This window comes from Varanus komodoensis, unplaced genomic scaffold (assembly GCF_004798865.1).
Source record: "Varanus komodoensis strain SLA01 unplaced genomic scaffold, ASM479886v1 scaffold30, whole genome shotgun sequence".
Lineage (NCBI taxonomy): Eukaryota > Metazoa > Chordata > Lepidosauria > Squamata > Varanidae > Varanus > Varanus komodoensis.
The window spans coordinates 1,992,717-2,019,056 of NW_025335762.1; the positions used below are offsets into that span (position 1 = coordinate 1,992,717).

At 48.8% G+C, this 26,340-nt stretch overlaps 1 protein-coding gene across 6 annotated transcripts in view; it reads left to right on the plus strand.

Moving 5' to 3' along the window:
* Positions 1 to 26,340, plus strand: part of FGFR1 (fibroblast growth factor receptor 1) — a 93,306-nt gene that overhangs the window by 19,370 nt on the left and 47,596 nt on the right. For 2 of the 6 annotated variants that reach the window (XM_044437304.1, XM_044437307.1), the window contains exon 1: positions 3,471 to 4,655. In XM_044437304.1, coding sequence (XP_044293239.1) covers positions 4,565 to 4,655 — 91 coding nt within the window. In that variant the 5' untranslated portion in view covers positions 3,471 to 4,564. Of the gene's footprint in view, positions 1 to 3,461; positions 4,656 to 26,340 lie in introns of those variants that run through there. The other 4 variants (XM_044437303.1, XM_044437306.1, XM_044437302.1 and 1 more) reach the window with 4 other exon arrangements.

Below are 26,340 nucleotides of genomic sequence, written 5' to 3' on the forward strand. Positions count from 1 at the left end.
TGTGGGCTTTCTTGTGCATCAACTTTAGAAGAGGCTTCCTTTTGGGACAACAGCCCTGCAGACCAATTTGATGCAGGGTGCGGCGTATGGTCTGAGCACTGACAGGCTGACCCACCACCCCTTGAACCTCTGCAGCGATGCTGGCAGCACTCATACGTCTATTTCCCAAAGGCAGCCTCTGGTTGTGACGCTGAGCACGTGCACTCAACTTTGGTCGACCATGGCGAGGCCTGTTCTGAGTGGAACCAGTCCTGTTAAACCGCTGTATGGTCTTGGCCACCATGCTGCAGCTCAGTTTCAGGGTCTTGGCAATCTTCTTATAGCCTAGGCCATCTTTATGTAGAGCAACAATTCTTTTTTTTTCAGATCCTCAGAGAGTTCTTTGCCATGAGGTGCCATGTTGAACTTCCAGTGACCAGTATGAGAGAGTGAGAGCGATAACAACAAATTTAACACACCTGCTCCCCATTCACACCTGAGACCTTGTAACACCAACGAGTCACATGACACTGGGGAGGGAAAATGGCTAATAAAGCCCAATTTGGACAGTTTCACTTAGGGGTGTACTCATTTTCATTTCTTCAGGGTTGTCACATGAAAAGATAAAATAAAATATTTACAAAATGTGAGGGGTGTACTCACTTTTGTGATATACTGTAAGTCTCACTGAATTCAATGGAAAGTATTTCGCTTGTAGCTTTACGCTGTGAATCCCTTCGATTTCTGCAGTCCCTTTATTTAGCTTGTTCTTTCCTTAACTGTTAATCTGTTTTGTACAAATGCTGAATTTATTGACACTTTGGCGATAGTGAGCATATTTCCACTAAAATGGACACTGAACCTGTTCTTTCGCTGTGTGCATTTAATTTTTTGCTCCCTGCTATTCACAGCAAGGCTGCAGCTCACCCTCCCTTTCCCCCCCGTCTTGCTCTTGCTCCAAAACTCTTGGTTCAAGTTGGCTGCAAACGGCATGTTTTCCTGCTGACGCCACTTCAGCGTCTCTGGTGTCTCTTTTCTGCGCTGCGGAAAGGACGGACGCATCCCCACTCGTGACTTGGGATTCATGGCGAAAATATGAACCTGGCACTGGAGGGAGGCAGGACGGGCTTCCCCGTGACTCTTTGCTGAGCCATCCTCGGTGTCTCAGGGGAGAAGAATTCCGGAGCTATCTGTGCCCTGGCTTCGTTCCCCCGTTCCCCACCATTCCATCAACCTTTGCTGTTCTGTTTGGCCGTTTTCTTCTAGGAAAAAAGGCATAGTGAGACATTTTTCCCCACTACCCCGTGTCTCAAGTAGCACATGGGCTTGATAAACATGGCCCTTTGGAGACGGAGCAGTCGTTTCCTGAAAATACCAACGGCTCTTCAGCCAAATATTTCAGTCCCTGGCGAACCAGGTTCGGACAGCTCTTTTAAAAATGCCATCTCCAGCGGCTGCCACTGCCCGCCTGCTCAAGGTCTGGGACCAGCGTTTGTTTACCTGCCTGAAACGGTACACAAATCCTGGGCACCATGGCTTTCGATAACTGGGTGGTGTTTATGAGCCCTGCAGCTCACAACGGCTTCTGGGCAGGCAACTGGGCAGCCTCTTGGTGTTCCTGCAAGCGCCTGGGGTGGCTTGAACCCCGGTAACTGGCTCCCGAGTCCAGGGCCTCTCTCGCGGCTTTCTGAAGTGCCGTCCCTGGTGGGTGGGAACAAGGAGAGGGCATTCGCATTAGGGCTGTGCCCCATGGTGGCAGCAGTGCCTTGGGGTAGGTATTTGGGCCCCGCTCAGCAGAATGAGGGCGCCACATCTGGTAGCGTTGGCTTCTCACAAGTAAACGAAGCAGTGCACCTAACGACCCATCCCCACGTCTTCTGCATCTGCACTGCAAGTTCATTAGGCTTCATGACCAAAGCCATCTTACTGTACTGATTTGAGTGGTTCCGTATAGCCTGAAGTGCCCGATCTTGCCAAATCTTGGAAGCTAAGCAGGGCCGGGTCTGGTTGAAATCTGGATGGGTGACGCAGACGTTGCGAACCTCCCAGCTTCGGCAATAGGCGGTATAGAAATGTAATGTAAAATAATTCAGTCATGGGAGAGGCTTGCCTAACGCCTGCGCCATTACGGTGTCAGTGCCAGATGGAACTCTAGATTCTTCCAGGCTTTTAAAAACTGTGCAATCCAGATTTTATGCATTTTAAAGTTTGTTGTTGTTTGCATGTTGGAATCTTTTTCTTCTTTGTACCCCATGAATGGCCTGGAAATGGGTTGAAATCTCTAAATAAGAAAGCAAAGAGCAGAGACTTTACAGTGGCTTCCTCAAAGGGGATGGCAAGACCTTTGCAAGAGCTGTAGGGAATGTTCTTGGCTTGGATTATGAGCAAAACGTTTAGCGCTGTGTTTGGTTTATATTTGCTTTAGCACTAGTTGTTTCTTGGGTTTAGTGGTACAGAGTCACACAATAGTTGTGTTTTGTTTTGCGAGCAAGGGATGCTGAGGCTGCGAGATGAGGATCTATCCTCACTTCTGGTGCCCCCAGCGGCTCGTGGGCCTCCTCTTCCTCACCCGGGCTTCCACCCGCTAGCTGAACAGGCGAGGAGGCCAGCCGTCCGCTGCTCTTCCGTCTCACCGCCACCGTTGCCTGGTCCAGGGGACGTGGTGGGTGAGCACGTGGGCTGCAGTGAGGAAGAGGAAGCTGGTCAAGCTGGGACCCGGGCAGAGCCTGAGTCGGATAGGCAAACCCCCTGTCCGTGCTGCCTTCCCTCCCACGCTGGAAGCGAGCTTGGGATACACTATGCCAATGAATATTTGACCCACTTGGGGGCCAGGGCAGGCTGGATGCAGCTCACAAATAAGATCTCTTATGCTAGGAAGAAAGAGCTCTTTGCACAGATTTTCAGATTTCTGACTGAGTACTCGGAGGGCCTCCAGTTTAGGTTAATCTAAAGTTCTGATACCAGATGCCCAAAAGTCTCTGCCTTTTTCACAGCTCCTGCCCAAGCAGATAGAAACCCTTCTAGCAGTTCGAACACTTGCAGGAGCAGGAGGAGGAGGGGACTGCACAAGCCTGAGGTTTACCACTGTTTGCGCATGCAGGCTGTGGGTCAGTGCTGCACTTTTAAGGAGGTCTCATGGGTCATTCTGGGGGATCTCTCTTCTCTGGGAAATATACTTCCTGTCTCTGATCCCGGAGTTCCTTTCAGCTGTGTGGCTTTTGATTTAAGTTCCCTTTCGGTTAATGTGACTCTTATGGGGTTTTGTGCAGAGGAGGATGTCTGTGCAGGGGCTCTTAGGCTCGTGGGAGCAACGGGCAGAAAAGAAGGGGCACGGTCCGTTTCTTTCATCTTAAAAAACTAGTCATCTTTCACCTTCCAGAGAATACTGTCTCACCAACATTATGTCACTGCAGCTGACAGAAGCAGGTAAAAATGAAACCATAATGAATTAAATGGTTAATAGGCAGGATATGCTCTAAAATACATAAGAGAAAGAAGACAGTATGCTTTGCTTCCACAAAGTTGGAATAGCCTAGTTATACTCATTAATCTTTCCAAAAAGACGCATGACGGGCCAGTACTTGCATTGGGCTTGTCAGTTTTGCTTCTCTTGAAGTGGCTGTAAACATTTGCCCGAAAATGTACTGGAGAAGCTGAACTTGGCCAACAGAACCCTTCTGCACTGGAGGAAAGGATGATAGAAATCCTTGGGCTTGTTTAGCATGCATGTTTTATCATATGATGATTGGCAGGGGTAAATAGACCATTGCAGGTGGAATACTCTGTAAACAGCAGGCAGCTATGGATAGAATTCCAACATACCCACAATGGACAATTTGTTTTTATTAATGGAGTATGTCTTATTAATGACAGGACGTTTTGGAGGGTGTCCATTCATAAGGTCACCATAAGGCAGCGATGACTTGATGGTTCTTAAGAACTAATGTATGTAGTTTGTTTGGTCCTAACAAAGGTTGTAGGTTACAGTTACTGGTAGAACTGAGCTGGTGTGTGTGATCAGATAGAGGCCAGTTGTCACTTTAACTGTTTGCTTTCTCCCAAAGTATTCTGGGGATTTAAGTTTAGAGATGAGCCGATGGTTCTGTTTAGAGGTGGATGAGTATCTCCCTTGCAGAACTGCAGTTCCCAGTTTTCTGTGGTGTGAATGTCCCCCTTTATGTCTGAAAAATCCAAAGTGTGTCATTGCGTTAATCTATTAGAGCAAGCACAGCACAAATTAAGGTAGCCATGTGTCCTCTTTTAAAGAGGTCCATCCTCAGTCTGAAGGGACTCTCTATTTGAAGAACAGGGTTTATCTCGTCATGTATTCATTAGGATTTATAAGCGGCTACCTTGATGCAAGGAGCCCCGATCTTGGTGAAGGAAGTGACTGTAGCGCATCTGACTTCCTGTACGTTAATTCTCTCGTTTTCTGACCAACAGCACTTGGAAGCCTGCGCGCTGGAGAGCAAGTGACTGAGGAGGACGCTTGGGAAAGACGCCCCTCCCGTTTCTCAGGCGCCCAAGCTCCACGCCCTCATGGAGTCTGAGAGCTCAGTCACCAACCAGTAGCAGCAGAACTGGGATGTTTACGTGGAAGTGCCTCATCCTTTGGGCTGTGCTGGTCACAGCCACGCTGTCTTCTGCAAGACCAGCACAAACCCTGCCAGAGCAAGGTAGGAAAGCGAGTGTTACTTTTGCTGCCAGTCGGTAGAAATCTGCGGCCCTTTGCACCTCACCTGCATTGCTGCAGTCTTGGTGGAGGGAACCGTGTGCGGCGGCTGCTTGCCGGTGGGTGTTCACACGAAGAAAACCAAACTAGATTAGTGCCTCTCCAAGAACGTACATTCTTCTTTGCACAATGAACAAGCCAGTAAATGTGGTCTTTGGAAAGAACAGAGGCTATTTCAACATGGATACTTGGCTCAGCCTGCAAGCTTCCCCCTCCCCCATTAAAAGGGGCTAACCTTTTTGTCTTTTTTCCCCATGATCCTTCTCTAAAATCGCATTGAATGCTTCCCAGAGTTTGAAAGGGCTTTTAGGCTCATGAGAACACAAACCAAGCAACCCAGTGGCTTTGGCAAACGGTTGCCCTGTTGTCCATGAAATGATTGCAAGGTGAACTGGATCTTGTAGAAAGCTGCTGGAGGCATCTGTTTCGGAGAAAGCGGGTTCCGGATGTGCTGCGGTGATCTTCCAAAGCACGTTTTTCAAAGGGCGCCATTGCATTTGGTCTGAAATAACTGATTCTGTCCATTCAGGAAGGTGGTGGGGGATTGATCCCTTCTGCCAAAAACGGGTGGGGACTGTAGGCAGCCATATCCAAATCCTGACCTGACTGGGAGGTAGCCATTTAAAATGCAGCACTTAGAAGCTGCTGCTCTGTTGGTGAAGCAGAGGAGGAAGCTTTGAATGTAAGTACCAGCTCTAAACTGGCCCAAGAATGGGCGGATGAACTCAATTAAGATATTGGGGGAACCCCAAAGCACTGGATTCTCCTTATTAGCTATTGGAATGGGTGTAAATCTGGGGAATTACTAAGTCTGGATCTGTTGGATATGAAGTTGGTGTTGTGCATTGAAGAACTTCATACAGGCGCATTCATGGTAATAACTCATAAAGGTTTAAAAATGCCAAACATAATAAAAAGACTCATGTGTGGCCAGGTTCTCCATCAGGGAAGAGGAGGTGGGAAAGGACTAGCCAATCCAGAGGGGTCCAGCTGCTTGCCCAGCGGGAGAGTCCGCCCCACCTCTTCTGGGTCTGGAGAGGGCCTGGGCCACATCAATCAAGCATGAGGACCCCAATTCCAGCCCGAGCTCCCGAGCCAGTTCTGTTGACTGTTTCTCAGTTTGTTTTTAGTATGCGGCATTTCAGGACCGTGTCTTCCCAGGGAGCCCTGCATCAGCAGCCATTGCAGGCATGAAATATGGCTAAAATGACCTCATTGCATCTCTCACACTGGAAGCGAGGCGACAGACACACCCGCGGCTCGAAGTGCTCCGCGCATTGTGCGGTCCAGGGCACAACCCTGATGAAATCAATCAGAATAAAGGCAGCAAGAGTTTCATTGACTGCTTGCTCAGCCGGGCATCTCCCTGTGTCACCCTGTCTTCTCTTTCGGAAGGGTGGATAGCATTGGCTGTGCAAGCAGGCCTTTCGTTTCCCCAGTCTTGCGCAGGTGTTTCTGGCCCGGGGGAGGGGGGAGTATGGAGAAGCAGCGTCTCTGTGGCAGGACAGAAGTTTTGCCTGCAAAAGTCCCCTGTTCACTCCCTGGGATCTCCAGCTCAGACTGAGAAGAGCCCCAGCCCAAAACCCTGTCGTGTTGCTGCCAGCCCGTGTCTGCTGTACTGGCCTAGATGGACCCACGGTCTTAACATAGAAGCATAGAAACAGAGCGAGTCAGAAGGGGTCTCCTGGGCCATCCAGTCTGACCCCCGGCTCCAGCCGGCTCCGCTCACGACATGCCCACCATGTGCATGTCCAGCCTGTCCTTGAACACCCGCACCGGTGGGGCCTCCGCCACCTCCCGTGGAAGTGGGTCTTGCTCACTCTAGGGCAGCTTCCTGTTTTGCTGTAGACCAAGAGGCATACGCAAAAGTGCTCCCTGCCCGCTGGCTCTGTCAACCGATTTCCCCCTTCCTAGGTTAGGGTAATGGAGTATGTCTGTTATTAACGAATAGTAATAGGCATACTCCATTAACCGTCCTGCCTCGAGGTTAGGGTGGTCCTACGAGGAGCCCATCACCTTGCCTCTGGGCTTCCTGTCCGCTCCGTAGGAACCTCAAGAGGTCAGAAAAGAAAGACGGAACCCAGTGGCGTGTGGTCTGTTTTCTGGGTTGCTTGCTTCGTGGTTAGGCTCCTGGAATGCCTTAGTCCTTCACAATTTTAAGGAAACAGAGTCTATTTGTTAGTCCTGGAAGTGGAGTGACTCCCAGTTTGTATACTTGTCCGTAAAGCAGTGATGCAGAGATTTTGGTTCAGGGCAGGTATGGAGCGGCAAGATCCGGCCTCCAGGCACAGAAGGGTGGATCTGACCCACATTCTCCAGCCTGTGGCCTTTTGCGCTTAATAAGCACTTACAGCGAGGGGTGCACACACAGGCCGCTGGGAAGTGAGACATGGGCACGCACCATTTTTCAGGTTGCATCTTCTTGGGAGAGGAGGATGTGAGCAAGCAGCTGCAAATGCATTCCATGAATCCATCCTTTTCCTCCCTGTATACATTGGCTGTCAAGTTTGAGTGTCTGCCAGTATCTTGCCTGTGAAGGCATCTTGCTTGCTTTCGCTCCGTGTGGGATTTCATGCCAAAGGGTCGAGTGTCTTCTAGTCAAGGGATGGCCCGATCCACATGTTACACAGAAGTTCTGATATTCCCGGTAAAGCAAACCTTCAAACAGTCAGGGAATGCAAAACGCTTCTTAATCTAGGTTCAATTCAAGTTACGTAGTTTTCAGCACACCAAGTTCTGTACAGGGTTTGCTCCCCCCACCCTTCAAAAACTAAACCCTGCGTTTCCTGGAATTACAGGGCCAGATAGGTGGAATAGTGGCTGGTGATAGAGCTCGGTTTGCAAATTGGCCTCTAGCAGAGCTAATGGAAGTTAAGGGACATTTCATTGGCTGCGGACACTTCCTGATGTGAACGCCCGGCCCTGTGAATTGAAGGGCTGCCGTGGCTCCCAGGATCTCAGTCATCATCAAAGTCAGCAGCCCCACCTGCAGAGTGAACTTGATATTTGTAGAATCTGCTCTCATCATGCTCTCCTTTTTAAAGGAAAATTGATCCTGCTGTTATGGGGAGTGGGGGAACAGGCAGAATTGGGTTTACCCAGGCTGTTTAAACTGCCCAGCTGTTGCCACAAAATGGGCCAAGAGGTATATATTTGCTGGGCTAAACTCCAAGCTTGTACTTACGGGTGCCCTGACTCACACCCATCTGCCGCCTTGCCGAATGGCCTTTCCTTCCTCCATTGATTTTCTATGCACTCCGCTCCCTCCGGAGAATTCCTTAGAATCTGAATTAAGTTGGTTGCTATGCGGAGGTTTGTGTGTGTGTGTGTTTGGGCCCTGATCCAGCATCACATGCAGCCCTTGGTGCTAAACCAGTTGTAGATTAACTAAGCGGGTAAAAGCTCGTATCTTATCAATGCCCTATTTTCTGCGGGGCTGCTTGGCCACCCATCCTTCTGAACTAAAGTGGTCATGACCTGAAACTTCAGGTGTATTTGGAACAGAACTTCACGAAGTTGGATAACCTAGGTATGCAGATACGGCGCGTGTGGCAGCGGTCACTAGGACCAAACCGTGATTTTTCACATGCCTGGCTTATCTGGGTTCTAATCTCAAAATAGCTGAACTTGCAGACTGGAAGCTCAAGATTCCAAATAAGCGGGGCATGTGAACATCACAGCTTGAGTCTCCCCGTGACTGCTATGCACACACAAGCGATTAACATTAAAGCAACAGGGAATAATGATGGTGGAGCATTTGATTTAGAAGGCCGTGTAAAGATCATAGCCTGTGCAAATGTAGAGGAATTAGGTCTGCTTGAAGGTGGGCAGAGCAGCCGTTTCAATAATTGCCTGAAATCTGATGTTCAGAAGGGGTGGAAATGGGTGGCAACGCAGCCAAGGGGTTCTGTTGTCCTTTTTTGCACTTACTCACCTGTCTGGCAGGTAGGGATTCCCAGCTGGCCAGGGGACAGACCCCAGCCTGGCCAGCTCTTGTACCTTCAGCAGCAGCTTGAGTTGACAGGTGCAGCTGTCCACACCTTGGAGATCACCATGATTACCTGCTAAGAGCTGCAGACAAGGTGCAGCTACAGAAACATTGCCAGCCCTCCTGAGTAGGGAGCTGTTGCTTAGGTGTTGTGTACTTTGCAAATGGCTCTGAAGAGTTCCCAGAAGTGGCTGGCCCCAAGCACCCGAGGATCTAGCCAAGGCAAGGCAAGCCAAGCCACGCGGGTGGCCCTTCTCATTATGAAAGGCAGGACTCAGCCCACCATGATCCTCGTTCTTGTTGAAGGGGGTGCAGGAGGGATCAGCTGCGTGAGCTTTCCTCCAATATCAGAGCCCCTCATACACACACACTTGGCCAAGACCCGGTTTCCCAGTCCCCTGTTGGAGGACGTAGGGTTTCTGCGCAAAAGCCTGTGCTGCTTTCTGTGCAAACGGCTCTCTCCCTTTTGCTCCCACCTTCTGCAGACTTGCATTTCAGCAACAGTTCAAGGATCCTGACAGGGCTGGCCAATTCCTTCATTACCCCCCTCCCTCCGCCTTCCCCTTCCACGACCCCACAGTGGCTGATGTTGAAATGCCCAGTCAGCTATTTCTGGACTCTGGGCAAATTTCCTGGGTTTTTAAACTCTTCTAGAGTTAGTTTGCTCATTTCAGCTTTACTGATGGCTTCCACTTTTACTTTTACAAATTAATTTAACCTGCCCATTTTCCAGGTTGCTTAGAAGCAAAGTGGTGCCTGGCTCCTCCAATCCATTTTGTCCTTCCAGCAGTCCTGGGGAAACAGGTTGGCAGGACAAGGCAGGAGTTTGCCACCCGGTTGAGATTCCAGCCTCAGTTTCCCGGTCCTAATCTTCTTATTTCTCTCTTTCTAGAAGTTCCCAATAGCCAAAGTTCTTTGGGCTGATCACAGCTAATAAAACCATAAAATCCAACATAAACATTTAAAACTATAGCATAAAATAAAAATATTGATTAAAATAAAAGCCACTGAAGTGAATGCACAAGATATATGACAGTGTTCCTGCGCATTGCAGAACATTTCATCTCTGCTCTTAGGCGACTCTCATTTGTGTGAGATTCCTTTGTGTGATCTAATAATTTAGGACTCTTTCAAAGAGAGGCTGAGCCCCAGAAGGATTAGGCCTCTGGAGAGGATGGGCTGTTTCATTGGCTGTTTTATTTACTCCCCCAGCCAAGCGAACAAGCTAGTAAGAAGTTTGGCTTTCTGTTTGTTTATTTTTGGTAAATGTATGTAGCCAGTGAAAAACTTAGCAGGTCTTTGCTGCATTTTATAGTGGCTGAAATGTGGAGGTGGTGAATGTGCTGTTAAAGAGAGAGTCAGGAAGCTTCCAGGTTTTCTGCTTCCCCCAACTTGAGAATACTTGCCTGCCTCACAAAGCCAGTCTTTGTATGAAAAGAAAACTGGAGGAAACTTTCTTTGGCTACTTATCATGGTCCTTTCCTCACAGTTTTGCACTTTGGTGGAGTTATTTTTGCTATCCTAAAGTCTGTAGTGCCTTGTCCTTTCCACTGGAGCAGGTCAGGCCAGGCTGACCATGAGCCAGAAATGTTATTTTCATCCTTCCTGGCTGGCTGGAAAAAATGTGGACCTGGACCAGTTGTGGATTTGTGTGTGTGCGTGTGTGTGCGCATGCATATTCTTGCTTTCTCTCTTTAAAAATTGCTCACATAGAAAGCCATCTTAACTTAAAAGATAATAAAGAATTGCTTCACATTGAACACACAATATCTGTTAAAGTAAGATTACTCCCAAGTTCTATAAACTTAACTTCATGGCAGAGGGAGTTGGAATTATCCCATTACCTTCAGTTTTCATTTCAGTAAAGTTTATTTTGCTATATTCATATATTTCATTTTCCCATTCCACTACTTGAGAAATAGTGGCAGTTTTCCTCATTTATATATAATGTTTTTAATCCCACCCCACAGTCAAAAAGGCTCCTGGAGCAGCTTGCATAGTTCAGAAATAAGAAAATTCCTGCCTGCAGACTTACCGCCTAAAAGACATGGCACAAGAGGAAAAGACTTTGGGAAGGGAAAGGAAAAACTTAGCATTCTCAGCAGAATGCAGAGTTCAGCAATTCATGGAACTGGGTCCAGATACCAGAGAAGGGCAGCTGTTTCTTCTGCCTCTGAAATGCTAGAAAGTGTTGGTTGTAATCAGGAGACTGGAGGTCTGTCAACTGGAGCTGTATCTAGACAGGTAGCAGGTGAGTGACAGCTTTTTCCTGGCCCTCAGATGGCCATATCCTGGCAGCAGTGTCCATACAGATAAACAACAGTAATTCTGCACAGAGAATAGGAAGTGACTGAGAATAATTGCATAAAAATAATAATAAAAGATCCATTTCAACTTCTGTATTATCAGCTGTATTAAGAACATCAGAAAAGCAGTGCAGGACCTGACCAGAGGGCAATCTAGTTCGTTGTTTGTTTTGCATCACAGCGAGCTTACAAGAAGCCCACAAGCAGGAAGTGAATTTTGTTTGTTTGCATAACGCAGGTATCCCTTGATTAATGCTGTTAATTGATCATACAATGTTGCCACATATATCAAAACCATGTTAATCAATCTAATAATCAATGGTAAAAATTACAACTTGTCCATAATCAATTACTGTATTAACAATTCATCATGTGGTACTGTTTCAAGGAAGACAAAATATGATTATATTTATGAATATAAAGTAAATGTTTTATTAAATGTACTTACATTAATTATTACAATTTTTGTTGAAAAAGTTATCAAGAGCCATCTGATGAGTAGTTTGTGGCAAATTTAAAAAGGGGTATTAATTAAAACTGCCACATATATCAAGGGATTGTCACAATTAATTTTACTATGTTAATCGCACCCCACATAATCAAGACTGCATTAAGCAAGGGATATTAAACTCGCCATAAAAATATTTTTCTTGGCGTTTTGTGCTGTAATGCACCAGCCCCCTCCCCACCCATGTTACCCAGCAACTGGTGCCCATAAACATGCTGCCTCTGACCCTGCAGGTAACACATGACCATCAAGACTAGTGGTCTGTGTAGCCCTCTCCTCCGTGCATTTGTCCAGTTCCGTTTTTAAGCATCCTGTAGCAGTGAATCCCCTATTTGACAAGCCGCTTTGAGAAGAAGAATGCTCTTTTATCAGTCTTGAACTGTGTTTTAGTGGCTTTCCTAACATTCTAGTTTGAGTTTTCATCTGCATCCCAATGTGCAGCTTTTACAAGACTGGCTGATTTGACGTCCAGTCCCCGGCTTGGAGACATCCTTCTGGGTCTCGGCAATCACTGCTTACCAACTCCAGATCATTCATTTTTTTCTTTAAAAAAGAGCTCTAGTTCTATTATAGATCCTTGCAGGACTCCACGGTTTATGTCCATCCGTGGCTAGAACTGGGCATTTATTCCTGCTTTCTGCTCTCAATGTTTTAACCTGTTACCAATTGATAAAAGGACCTCCCCTTTTCCCATGACGGCTGTTTGTTCAGGAGTGTTTGATGAGGGACTTCTCAAAAGCCTTTGGAAGTCAAAGCAAGTGGCGTGTTCTGGATTTCTCTGATACACTTGCTTGTTGACACACTGAAAGGTTAGTAAGATAGGACGTACCTTTGCAGAAGCTGCTTGGGTTTGTCTTCCCCAGGACCTCTCCTCCTGCAAACGTGATGTTAACACTTTCTTTACAGAAAACCACTTTTAAGCTAACAGATCTGCAGTTTCCTGGCTCGCTCGCTCTCTTTTAATGGTGTCACGCTGGCCACGTCCTGCCTGGTCTTCTGGTTCAGGGGCCAGTCTTAGGACAAATCGCACATTGTGTTTCTGAGAGGTTCGGTGATTTTACGTTGGAATGCTTTACGTCCTTTTTGATGGATGCAATCTGCACTTGGCAATCCATTCACATTTTTAGTTCAGTGGGCCACAACTTTACTCATCTCTTACAACCACTCTTTGCCTCAGTTTCTCAGACGTTACTATCAGTTCAGAGGCATGGGTTCATGCTACATCTTGCAGTCAAGGCAGATGCGAAGAATTCTGTTGCGGGCCGCTTAAACCTTGATCACAGCACCGGAAACCTTACTCAGCCACTTCTGAGAACGCAGAAGATGTTCTTCATAAACTTGTGTAATTCGTTCCTTTTTTTTTTTTTTTTAGTGAAATCTGAGAGTCTCAGAAAGCTGGATTCTGTACCCAGCACCTTTTCCTGCCAGTTTTAGCCCTTCCAGGCAGCATCAGATCGGACAGAACCCCAGCTGTAAGATTAAGTGCCCAGGCAGCCACTGGGGTCTCATGGGTTCACCATCCTTGCTTGCCTGCCACGGCGGGGCTTCCTCCATCTATGTAAGTTCCAACGCGGGGAACTTTTTGTGAGTCCAGTTGGAAGGATGGGTTTTTAGAGCGCCAAGATGCTTGCCAGATCCTGCCAGGGGCTGAAATTCTGTGTGTGACTGCTTTTGCATGGTCAAACTGTACTCTTCAGGCAGAATTCTGTGTGACTCCAAAGTCTGCCTTTCTTCACAAATTTGCATTCCTCTCCACCACTACCCCACCCCAAATCTGTTCTCCTGAAGAGCCACGCAGAGATAGTAGCCTTGGTCTCTGGAAATAAGCATCTCAGAGCGGGAGAGCAGGGGGTGGGGAATCAGCTGGGCTCCCGGCCAGAGAGCATCAGTTGCTGATTTGGGTTTGATGCTCTGATTAATTACTGGGTTGTGGTCAGGCGAGGGAGGTGGTGGATGCGGCGAAGAGAAGCAGTTACCAAAGAGACCAAAGGTCAGAGATCATACCCAGCAGCTGGGGCAATGTTTTTACAACCTTTTTCCCGCAGGGTGCTGTCCCAAAGTTCTTGACTGAACTTTTGCAAACAAACGAAGGAGGGGGCACCCTTCCCCTTCAGCACAGCCCCTTCCCAGGCCGGCAGAAGTCAGGCTTCAGAAACCTGATGCTCCAAAGGGTTTGGAGGCAGCCCTGCTGCAAACTAGGTAGCAGGAGGAGGGGAAACACAGGCACCTTTTTGAAATAGCTACAAAGCCACAAACATATGGATGGAAAAGGAATAATCCAAGTCAGCAATTTTCAGCCTTTGGCCCTTATGGGGAACATTTTCCACGTCCATTTCTCTGCAGGGAAACCCCCCATGGCTTGCAGAAGATTCTGTGTCATGTTTTTATTATTTGAAAGATTGTTATCGGCCTTCTCCACTAAAAGCCTTCTGGAGCAGTGCACAAACCATCAGTGAAAGACAACGGTGCCTGTGCATGGAAGTCCAATCCAAAATGTACAATGCTAAAGGAAAAAGAGATGGGTAGGAAGAGGAAACATGTGTCCAACTTTTTCTCCTTCCCTGATGAAAGCCTGCTGGAACGGCTGGAAGGGGTGCCAGCAGGAAAAGGAGGAAGAGCCTTGGAAAGAGAGCTTGGTCAGCTGGGTGGTGGAATCCTTTCTTGTCTTCCTCTGCACTCATTAATTACCTTTTTGGTATCACATTTGCTGCGTGGAAGGCGGGGGCATAACCTAGGACAAGGGTGGGCTGCCCCTAGGCTTGCTGGCTCCAGTTTGGCAGCTTCCAACTGCACTGTAAAAATTCTACACAGCACGGAGAGCGAGCCATTTAATAATACATTGGAGTAATACAATCAAGCAATACCATATTAAACTGTAAGCGATACAAAATCAAAACAAACCTTAATACAACAATATAATGCATAATGCAATACATAATATTGCAATAGAATACATAATTTCTCATGAGGGGGAAACTCAAATACAAATTCATCTCATGATCTGATCAGTAGGACTTGAGGAGAGATAAGAGAATGTCCTTCTTTACGCAACCCATGGAATTTAGGGGGCTTTAAAAGGGACTTAGATGAATGCAAGGAGGGAGAAGGCCAGTTCGTGGCCCCACACCCTGATGGCTTTAGACTTCCTGCAGAATCCAAAGCGAGATGTCTGGGTCAATCCCTTGACAGAGAACATGGGCAAGAAGGCGAAGCTGCTTCCGGTCCCCCTTTTTGCCTCTCCTGGACAGCTGCCTCACTGCTGCGCAAACAGCATGCTGGCCTGGACAAGCCTTTGGTGACGCTTCTTACTGTCTCCATGCGGTCTACTTTCTGCCAGTTCCTGTCTTGGAATTTTCAAACGGCCAGGGAAGTTCGGTAGTTATGGGCCAGCTCCTTCTGCATCGACTTCTCACCTGTGCAACTGGGGGGTGTGAAGCACTTGGGCGCTTCCTCCAAGGGCAGCCTAAAGCCATTGCACAGCTCTGGAAAGCAGGGCTGTTGAACCGAGAGGCCACGGAGGTTACTGGTGGCTTCTGACCTGCTTGGATAGGCTGCTGGTTTGGACCAAATAATCAGGAGAGGCAGCCATCTGCCTTCCAGATGTTTGGGACCGCGACTCCTGCGATCACTGAGCGTTGCCCACACTGGCTGGGACGTATGGAAGCCCAGCACTTCTGGCAGGTCCCAGGGCTGCTTAGTGCTAGACTAGAGAGTGAGATTTACCCGGGGCAGGCCGGTTGGATGAGCCAGTGTCTTGGGGGACGTTGGATATACTCAAGATCTATTTGAGGTGAGTCGCAGCACCCTGGGGAACTTGTCAGTGTGTGTCTTCAGAGATTATTTTCCACCTCACATTACGTAGATTTGAGGAAATGTTGTGCTCTCCTGCATGACGTGCATTTTTTCTCATTAGCATTCTTGCATCTGTATTTGTGAGAATTTTCACATGAAATGAGTGCACTTGATAGAAATGCAAGCGCTTTTAATATAATACCCTCCTTATGCTACTCTTTTTAAGAGAATATCCCCCTTCCTGTATTCTGGCCCAGCAGGCTGCGTGTGGACTTGTGCCAGTGGCTTTCTTTGGCGTTGGAATATGCCAGGTGGGAAATTGAGGCAGGGGGTGTTATGTTTACAATTCTTGCATAGTAAATATTACTCCTGGCCTGGAAATTTGAGACAGTACTGTGTAGCTGACATTCCTTCTACTGGCAGTAACTTGCTCTCTGCTGGGTTTTATCCAATTCTATGGGGGAGAAATTTGGTCAGTTCATCGTTTAAGATAAAAGTATCCTTTGCACATCCACAAAGAACTCATGAAGAAAAATGTAGTTATCCTTCAATAGAAAGGCTTTTGAGAATTTCATAAACAGTTTTTCTATCAACAGTGTGCATGGAAATGTATATCCTAGGAGAATGTGAATATAAAAATGTGTCTATTAAGGGGAAATGATACAGGTTGAATCACAAGTTGGAATTAAGATGGCTGGGAGAAATATCAACAACCTCAGATATGCAGATGATACCACTCTCATAGCAGAAAGTGAAGAGGAACTAAAGAGCCTCTTGATGCAGGTGAAGGAGGAGAGCGCAAAAAGTTGGCTTAAAACTCAACATTAAGAAAACTAAGATCATGGCATCTGGTCCTCTCACTTCCTGGCAAATAGGTGGGGAAGAAATGGAGGTAGTGACAGATTTTATTTTCCTGGGCTCCAAGATCACCGCAGACGGGGACTGCAGCCGAGAAATTAAAAGACGCTTGCTCCTGGGGAGGAGAGCTATGGCAAATCTAGACAGCATAGTAAAAAGCAGAGACATCACCCCGCCGACAAAATGGGTATAGTCAAGGCTGTGGTTTTCCCATACAATGTATGGCTGTGAAAGTTGGACCATAAGGAAGGCTGAGCACCGAAGAATTGAGGCCTTTGAATTGTGGTGCTGGAGGAGACTCCTGCAAGTCCCCTGGACCGCAAGGCGATCAAACCGGTCAATCCTAGAGGAGATCAACCCTGACTGCTCTTCAGAAGGCCAGATCCTGAAGATGAACCTCAAATACTTTGGCCACCTAATGAGAAGGAAGGAATCTCTGGAGAAGAGCCTAATGCTGGGAACAATAGATGGCAAAAGAAGGAGGTGACGGCAGAGGATGAGGTGGCTGGATGGAGTCACTGAAGCAGTCGGTGTGAGCTTAAATGGACTCCAGGGGATTGTGGAGAACAGGAAGGCCTGGAGGAATGTTGTCCATGGGGCCGCGATGGGTCGGGCACAACTTTGCAACTAACAAAATATATGTTACGTTAAGGGAAAGTGATAAAAATGCATATATTAGACAAAAAACATGTATATTAGGAGTTACCCACAAAAAGCCAAATAAATCTTTGTGCTAACCTTTCTATGGAACCAGGAGCACAGACTTGGGACTGGAAAAATGCGATACTGACTGAAACTTATACTGGAAGACTCATCCCTCCCTAGGCAGCTCCGTTCCCAGATCCCTCCCGCTCTTGCTACAAGATAGTTAGCAGTTTCAGCATCCAAGGGATGTGCAGACAGAGCAGCTTCCTGCTAACCCAGAGAAGAACATGCACTGATGCAGAAGACCGTGTCCTTTGCCATCTCTGTGCAGTGGATCCTTTACCTGGGATGTGCTGCAAGATCTGTTGCATGCACTTGGACGGCCTCAAAAGTAGATTCAGCACTTCCACAGGAATGCATCTGTCAGTGGCTGCCATCCGCAATGACTGTATCCAGTCAGGTTCTGGGACAATGGTGGGAAACAGGAAGTTGGATTAGATGGGCCATTAATCCGGTCCAGCAGCAGCCCTTTTCTTACATTCTTAGAAGTGCAGCAGGTAAAAGAAAATGCTCACTTGATCTAGAAGCAGAACGAAATATTTGTACTGCTCTGGCTAATCTGATAGCTATAGATCAGGGGTCTCAAACTCAACTGACCTGGGGGCTGCTGTAAGTAGAGTCTGGGTGAGGCTGGGCTGCATCAAGGATTACACCACCGTGGTGGTGGTGAGCCGCTCATCCCACGTGGCTCCTGGAGGCCGGCCCGGAGGCCGCCGGTGCTTGGAAGGCAGCAGGGCCCTTCCCCCATGCCCTGCCTGTGCCGGCAAGTGGCCCGCGGGCCGCGAGTTTGAGACCCCTGCTATAGATGGTCTGGAAGTTTTAATTAGCACAGAATAGGGCAGTGTTGTTAGGGATGTGCGAATCAGCAGAATTTGAGTTCACCAAGTTTCTCCATCTCCACATTCATTTCACCTCGAATCTGTATCCGATTGTGAGCGTTGATTGAATTCTGTTTCATGAACATCTTAATTTTTCCAAATAAATACATCAGTTATATTCCCATTTGTTAAATGTACTGCTGAATGCATGTTTTGGTGTCCACAGATCATACCGCAAGTTTGGAAATATATAGACTTTGTCCGTCCATTGTGGGCAAGACTTTCAGAAGGCGTGAACTGAACTTATCCTGATACAGATGAACTGCAACAAATTTCTTATACATTGCTAGGTATTTCCATGTATCACTGCAGGGGTTGCTGATCAGCTTCAGGAACCAATTCAGAATGTTGGTGCTGATCGTGAAACAGCCGAGGCCCGGTCTCCCTGCAAGACCAGCTTCCTCCTCATTACCTTGCTTGATTGCCGTCTTTGAAGGTATCGTTTTGGGCGTTGCTGCCCACTGTAGTGGGCATTTGGTATTCCTGACTCTCTTCCGTAGAATGACCTTCCCAGGCAGAGATGTCTGCCGTTGACACACCTGGTTAAGCGCTTCCTCTTTAATCTGTTGCTTTAGTAATTGCTACTGCTGGCTTCTCAGTGTTCAGTCTATTATTTTGATAATTTTACTGTTGTATTGTCTTTGTATCCATTGGGTTATTTGTTGTTTGTTACTGTTGCAAACCATCCAAAGGGCACTCGCTATTTGGGCAGTGTGCAGATAAAAATGTTTAATTAATTAATTAATTAATTAATTGGTAGAATGGATGCATGCATGCGTGAAAACGGCAAGGAGCGATGCTGCCTTTCTGAGTTCCCACCTGGCCACTTACCTGAAGCTAAGTCTTGACTGTTGGCCACCGCCTGGCATGCAGGGCTCCCAGTCCAAGCCCCGGTGTCTCGCACAGAATCGATTTCCGCAGCAGCTTCTTTCCCGAAGCTGCCCAGCCAACAGCCCTGCGTTCCTGGAGTTTGGAAGTGAGATCGCTGTGGCCATTAGGAAAAATGGAAGCCGTGTGCTTTCATCATGCTTAGATCCATCTCCATAACCTGCTGAACTTTGTAACTAAGAGTGCCTCTGTAGGGGTTTTCCCCTCCTCCTTCCCAATCTCTTTTCCTCTTGTATTGTGACTTTTACATGGCGAACTAGAAGACAGGGATTGGCGTACGACTGGTCTCTGCGAGCCAATGAGAAGAGCAAATATGCTTTAATACCTGAGAGCCAGCGTGTTTTGGTATTCACAGTGTTGGACTGGAGGGATTTGGGTGCAAGCCCCCACGGCCATACAGCTCACTGAGTGGCACTCACTCATTCTCAGCCCAGCCTACCTCACAGGGTTGTTGTTGTAAGGATAAAAGGGAGCCCTCTTAGCCACCTTGCTGTCCTCACAAGCGGTAAGACGATGGGATATAAATGCAATGTGATTGTCGTCGTACGCCATGCAACATGGCAAGGGTGATTGCAATCATGCTTCTGTCATGTGTCTCACTGAAACCAAGTAAAAACCACGTAAGGAGGAGTTGTAGCAGCCACAGAGCATTCCAGCTGCGAATGGTGCATATCGCCGTTCATTTTCCCTTGGAGAAGTGCAATTCCATTACAGAATGGGAGGACGGCAGGATCTACAAATGTCCTCACTGTGACATTCACGAACAGAATATGCGGTGCTGCTCTCAGCCATGCACTCCTTGGCACTTTGCTGCTGTTGATGGGGACATCTTTGCAGTGACTGTCACTTGTTCCAAAGAATCTGGATAGTGCACCTGTGCACTGCTGTTCTTTTGGATCTATAAAATGGATCTTACCTGCATTTTGGACTCTTCTTTGACTGTCAGGACTGTCATGATGGGTTTGGCAACCCATTTCCCTCAATAGCAGACAAGATAAACAGGATGTGACGGCAAGAGGCCTTCCATGCTTGTCCTTGTTGTTAGTTGCAAAGTCACGTCCGACCCATCGCGACCGCATGGACAACATTCCTCCAGGCCTTCCTGTCCTCCACCATCCCCAGAGTCCACCCAAGCTCACACCGACTGCTTCAGTGACTCCATCCAGCCACCTCATCCTCTGCCGTCCCCTCCTTCTTTTGCCGTCAATTGTTCCCAGCATTAGGCTCTTCTCCAGGGAGTCCTTCCTTCTCATTAGGTGGCCAAAGTATTTGAGTTTCATCTTCAGGATCTGGCCTTCTAAAGAGCAGTCAGGGCTGATCTCCTCTAGGACTGACCCGTTTGATCGCCTTGCGGTCCAAGGGACTCGCAGGAGTCTCCTCCAGCACCACAATTCAGAGGCCTCAAGTCTTCGTCACTCAGCCTTCCTTACGGTCCAACTTTCACAGCCATACATTGCAATCTTTGCTTGTAGTCCTCTGCAAACTAACATCCAGTGGCAAAGGGCCTCTAAGGTCGGGTTGCGCATGTCCATTTTGCTTCGCTTCAGTGAACATGCCTGATCTCTGCTCAGCGCCACCTAAGCAAGTAACCCTCACACCTCTTGCGGCACGGAAATACATATCTGTTGTTTTGCATTGTGGGAAGGAGAAGGGTGTCCAGTTCTAGGCATCGCACTTTTAAGAAGGACACCGGACCAGAATGTGGAATGCATCCAGGGGGGTCGGCATTGGCGCCTGGAAGAGCCTGTGAGGGAAGGTTGGGAGAGTCAGGTGTGGTAGCCTCATGGCGAGGGGATTGTGAGGTCAAGTGGTAGCCGTCCTCAGTCCTTCCTTGTGATCTCTGTGCATCACAGGTATCCAGAGCCAGGTTGTTCAACAGCAGAGCTTTTCAGCAGAACCTGGAAGGTCATGCAGGGCACCTTTCCACTTCCCCTGCTGGACGAAAGGTGTGGGCGACCGACACGGTTGACGTTTCCTGTGTCACATTGCGAAGGGATGTGGTGGCTTGATCAGCCGACCGTCTGCTGGGCATCTGCTTGCCCTGACTACTCTTTTTATGGGGGACACCCTGAGAAGCTTCCAAGGATCCCAAAGTCTCTTCCACCCTCCAGAAACAGTTTGAAGATTTAATTTAACAGCAAACTGGTTTGAAGAGTGGACCCCAAATATAGGTGAACGATGCATGGCGGGAGCGGAGCTGCTTCCCTCGCACACGTCCTCTGTGTGACGGCCTGATCCTGTCCGGACCCCCTTCCCAATGGATCCCTTCCAACATAATTAAGACCGTCCTTCCAGCTCTTGTAAAATTCTGCTTGCGCTCGGAGCACAAACAGCTCCTCTCCGCCGTGCTCTCTCGTGTGTCAGACCACTTCCCTTCGTTAATGTCTGGCAGAGCTGGAGTTTATAAACCAGGCTGGAGTCTGGAACGGATCCGTGCTACGGGTTTTTTGGAGGGGGCTGCTGTTTTGAGAGGGCGATGGGGGAGCCTTAGACACTCCCAGGCGTGCTGAGAAGCAGGAGCTTGTGTGGACGAGGTGTGCCAAAGAGGCGATTCGGGGAGCGGGCGATGGGGAAAACACCCTCCCCAGCAAGCAAGCAAGCAGATCGTAGAAGCCTTGAGGAAAGGGGCGGTGGGGAAGGGGCTTCCCACTTCCCCCCACCCGAAAAGAGGCCAATCCCCAGAGGCCCGGTAAGCGCTTCCTGTCAGGATTAGCTGAGTTGCTGGGCATGTGTGTGCTTTTTCTTCAGGAAATACCTTTAGTAAGCCCCGTGAGGCTGCTATGGCAACCAGCAAGGGGACCTGCTGATCTCAGCCATTCACTTTATTGTCCACTGCATCTCTTTGTTGGCTGCATTACTGCAATCCGGCCCTGGCAAATAACAGCAGTTTGCACTGTTTTGTGAGGGCCCTGAATGCAGAAGGGGCTTTTGTTTTATTTTTGCCTGCTTGCTTTTAAAAAAAAAAAAAATTCAGATTAACCCCTTTCGGTAAAATGTTAGCTTGAGGCCCCGCTGAATCCTGGAAGACTAAGGCTTGCATGGTGCTGCTCTTTCCTTCCCCACAATTTTCCTCCCAGTAAATCCTCTGTTATCTCACTTTTTTCCCCTAGCTGGAGCTGGGTTCGGGGTGAGAGGGGTGCAAGGAGATATCTTCCCCCAACACACACACACACACAGGAATTTCTCTTTTTTCCTGCCTCCTCCCCAAATCCTGGAGAAGTCAATGACAGCTCTAAGAACCTGTTGAGTTTTGCCATCTGGCCTGGCCCTGCCAGACTAAACTCAGGCTTTTAATTCCATTTCAAAGCTGCAGTAAAATTCGTCAGAACTGCAGCAGAGAGCTTTTGGACGTTACATCATGCTTGTAATTCTTCAAGCTTGTTTCAAAATCATTATGTAATGTTCCTGGCAGAGTGGCCTCGTCATCCAACTCTGGAGGGGCCCTGGGTGCTCCCCGGCACACTCCAAGCGGGTCCCAGGCTGAAGGTCTCGTGTTTCCGCCTCAGGCGTCGGGTATTAAAAGATCCTCTCTTTCAAATCCCTGGAGGGATGCAGCGTGGGTGGGGGTTTTGTGGTTCCCATCAATCATCTCCATTTCAATTTTGCTGTCACTGAAGTATGTGTCTGCGGCCGCAGATTGCATGCGACGGCCTGCTTGCCTGCCCCAGGGGGACTTTCCTAAGTGCTGGGTTTGTGTGGCAAAACAGGCTGTGCTCCCTCCATCTTGGGGCAACTGGTTGATAAGAAGGATAGCTTGTGCTACAGATCACATTCTGATACACAAGACCAGCTCCAGACAACACAGAAACCCGCTCTCCAGAGTTGAGTATGGTGTATTGTGGAAACACGACTCACTCTGTTGTCTGAACCCAGATGTTCTACCAAGCCATGGTTTGTTAACCACAAACAACCTGGGAAGAAGATCCATGGTTTGTTGCAGGATTGTGAACCGGAGCTTGTTCACCGTGATTTATTTCATCCAGGCTGAGACAGCACAATATCCCCATATTTCAACGACGGTTCAGTAACAACCCACACTCGACCCACGCTCAACCCTTGAATCCAAGGGTCAGTGTGAGGAACCTCAGAGGAGCTCTGTTGGATCAGAACAAAAGCCCAGAGCCTGGCTTCCCACAGAGGCTCACTGGATGCCATGAAAAGGGGCAGTAACTCACGTGCTTTGCATGTAGGTAGTCCCTGGTTCAGTCCCCAGGATCCCCAGTAGGGCTGAACCCGCACCCCTAGGAGGCAGTTTCCCGCCAAAATTGAGCTTGGTGGCTCGGTGGTGTGATGCAGTTATGCCTTCCGCCTTTGGTGTTACTCATTCTGCCTTCAAGGAGCATTTTCCACACGGATTTTTCTGGCTTGGAATCTCTTCCAGGAAATGTGCTCATTTCTTTTGTATCGGCTAGGTGTGGGGACTGTAGCAACTGGATGTGGTGGGAGACAAGCACCGTGGTCCCAAAAAGAAGGGAGAGGAAAGTCATGACTGCCAGTCCCGTAGCCTCTGCCTTAATGGTTTCTGTTGCTAGGCAGTTTTCTGCTCATTGTTGAAAGGTATTTAATATGAATGTGTGGTGGTTGTTTTGGCTTCCCCTTGATCCGGAGCTTGTAAAAGAATGATTGTATCAGTGTCTCTCCCGTCTGGCTGATTCGGACATCATAGTATAGCAGGTCTGCTATTTCTAATTCTGGCTTGCCCCGAACCAGCAAGAGCGCTGGTCCGTGCGTGTGTGGTGCTCAGCTCCTCTCCTTTGGCTTCCCCTGCCAGGAGAAGCAGCAAAACAAGCCAAAGTCTCTTTGTCTGTTGTTGGGTTAGCAGGACAGCTGGAGCTCTTCCGATTTCCTCTCGGAACAAACCAAGGGTGTAAATCAGGGCTTGTCCTTAGCCCATCACTCTGGCTTCTTGGGAGAGCAGCAACAAAGATCTTGGTAAGCCGAAATGTATTGAATTTCAGCCAACCCCCCCCCCCCCGTAGTGGCTTACGTGTGATCAACTAAACAAGGCAATTCTGGCTTCCCCTGATGCGCAAATTGGGCCATTGGGTTTGTGCCTTTGTGCGTCACCTCCGTCCTTTTCGGGGGGTGGGTGTGCAGGTCTGCCCTTCCGCTTCCTTAGTCGCTGCCTGCATGAATGGGCGGCGAATCCTGTACGCACTTGCCTAGGAATAAATCCCGTTGGACGGAACTTCAAGTAACCCTGTGTAGCGCTGTGCTGGTAGTGTCTGGCCTGCATTCACCCAGTGAGGCTGTTCTCTAGATGAGATTTCAGCTCCCGACTGAGTGGTACTCCCAGCTCTCCTTGTGGCGCTATCCCCAAGCCAAGCACCCGAAGTCCACATGGCCTAGGCCGCGTCCTGCAAGAAAGGCCTGCTGCTAACCTCTGCCCGGGCTGCCTCTCCAGGCTGGGTCTTTCTCTCATCCCCTTTCCTGGAGCCAAGGCTGGGGACGAGCATGCCCAAATCAGAGACATAGGAGAAACAGCAAGTCAGAAGGGGCCTCGCGGGCCATCCAGCCTGCCCCCTGGCTCCAGCCATGGCATGCCCCCCCATGTGCATGTCCAGCCTGTCTTTAACCACCCTCGTCGTTGGGGCTTCAGCCACCTCCCGTGGAAGTACTTCCTGGCATCCACCCTAAATCTCAGTTCCCTGAGCTTTGCTCCATTGAAGCACGTTCTGCCCTCCACTGAAGGGGAACCAGGAGCACGGACTTGGGACTGGAAAAATGCAATACTCACCAAAAGTTATACTGGAAGACTCATCCCTCCCTAGGCAGCTCTGTTCCCACATCCCTCCTGCTCTTGCTACAAGAGAGTTAGCAGTTTCAGCACCAAGGGATGTGCAGACAGAGCAGCTTCCTGCTAACCCAGAGAAGAACATGCACTGATGCAGAAGACCGTGTCCTTTGCCATCTCTGTGCAGTGGATCCTTTACCTGGGATGTGCTGCAAGATCTGTTGCATGCACTTGGACGGCCTCAAAAGTAGATTCAGCACTTGCACAGGAATGCATCTGTCAGTGGCTGCCATCCGCAATGGCAAGGCTGAAAAGACCCAGCCCCATCATGGGCACCAGTTCCTCATTTTGGCTTCCTGCTTGCCAGCTGCAGGCATGCGAGACCAAGTGATCCTCTCTGTGCACCTCATTCCCTCCTTCGGAGGTGGTGCCAATCGGCCCAGCATTAAGGCACGTGGGTGGGGAACAGGGAGTGTGATGAGGATGAGCCAAGCACTTTTGGGGTTGGGGCCCACTGGGAGCATTGGGCTGCAAGACACCCCCAATCCTTGGAAGCAGCACTGCCTTTGCCTTACCTGTGTGCTGGACATGGTGACCTCTTACTCCTGCCTCCCCTCCCTCCATACCTGATCGGGTGGGTGGGGCCTGGAGGAGAAAGGGCTGTGAATGAGCACAGAGATCCAGTGCACTGCATGGGTCAAGAATGCTGGGCTGGGCCTCAAAGGATCCAGGTTCTAGTTCCCACTTGGCCATGAAACTCCTTGGGTGACCGTGGGCCAGTCACTGGCCTGACCTACCTCGCAGGGATGTTGCTGTGAGGATAAAACAGAGAGGAGAACCTAAGCTGCCTTGGATTCCTTGCAAAAGGGAAGAGGGCAGGGCAGAAATGTAGCAACAGCATCGCAATGCCAGATCCATTTTTGCCCCCAATCTGGAGCTGGCGCAGTGCGTATGCCATTATTTTTGGCAGCATAGCAATACTGTGCTTTATAGGAGCAGCAGTGTCCTTCCTTCTCCCCCTCCCCGCCTCCAGAGAGGGGGGAACCTCTGGGAATGAGAGGAGTCCCGCCTTTCGCCCAGTGTTATGGTAATTTCCTGGATGCAAACTGTTGGTGATTACCAGAGACTCCATTAAAGACTGGAGCTTTCAGAGGCCTGGAGCTGCCCCAGGCGTCTCTTGGGGCTTTCTGCACAATAGGAGCAAGCACAAAGGACCACAGAGATCATCTGGCTTATTAAACATTTGTTAAAAATGGGGAGGGGGTCTCCTTCAAGAGACGTTTAGCGCTGGGGCCGGGTCTCTCCAGTCACCAGTTGGCCGAGCCCTGCTCCGGATTGAAGCTGCACCTGGCCGCTGCGTTTAAGTTACAAAAGCCTGGATGTGCTCTGAAAGAGACATTTGAGCTTGATCGCCCGGAGATCAAACGGGGTTCCCCTCAATTATCATGCGCAAGCAGCAAGAGGCAACCTCACTCAGAGTCCAGCCAGCCTCAAAGGACTGGGAAGGGTTTTGTCATGCAAGCAACAGCCCACGGGGAAGAATCGGGAAAGGGGGACTTCATGCACTGGCAGTCTGCTAGCTTGAGTTTCTCCCAAACCTGCCCCAAAGCACCTTCCAAAGTTTGGTGCTGGCCCAGCTCAGGTATAGGGTTGGGTTTGTACCGTTGGATGTGCCTGTGGAAGCACAGGCCAAAGTTTCAAGGGCTGAGACCAAGCTCTGGTCTTAGGAGAGGACCCTTCTCCTCTTCCTTTTCTCCACAAAATACATAATTTTGTTCCTTCTACCACATTCCTCGCTTCTCCTAAGCTAGACGGTTCCAGCCATATAATCTTTCCTCGTCGCGAGAGCCCCTTCATCATTTTCTTGCCCTTTCCTGCCCCTTTTACACCTTTTCTAGGTGTGGTCCCCAGATAATAGGCAGTATTCCAGGTGTGGCTGCAGCCACAAATTGGTGCATGGGTGTGTGACGTT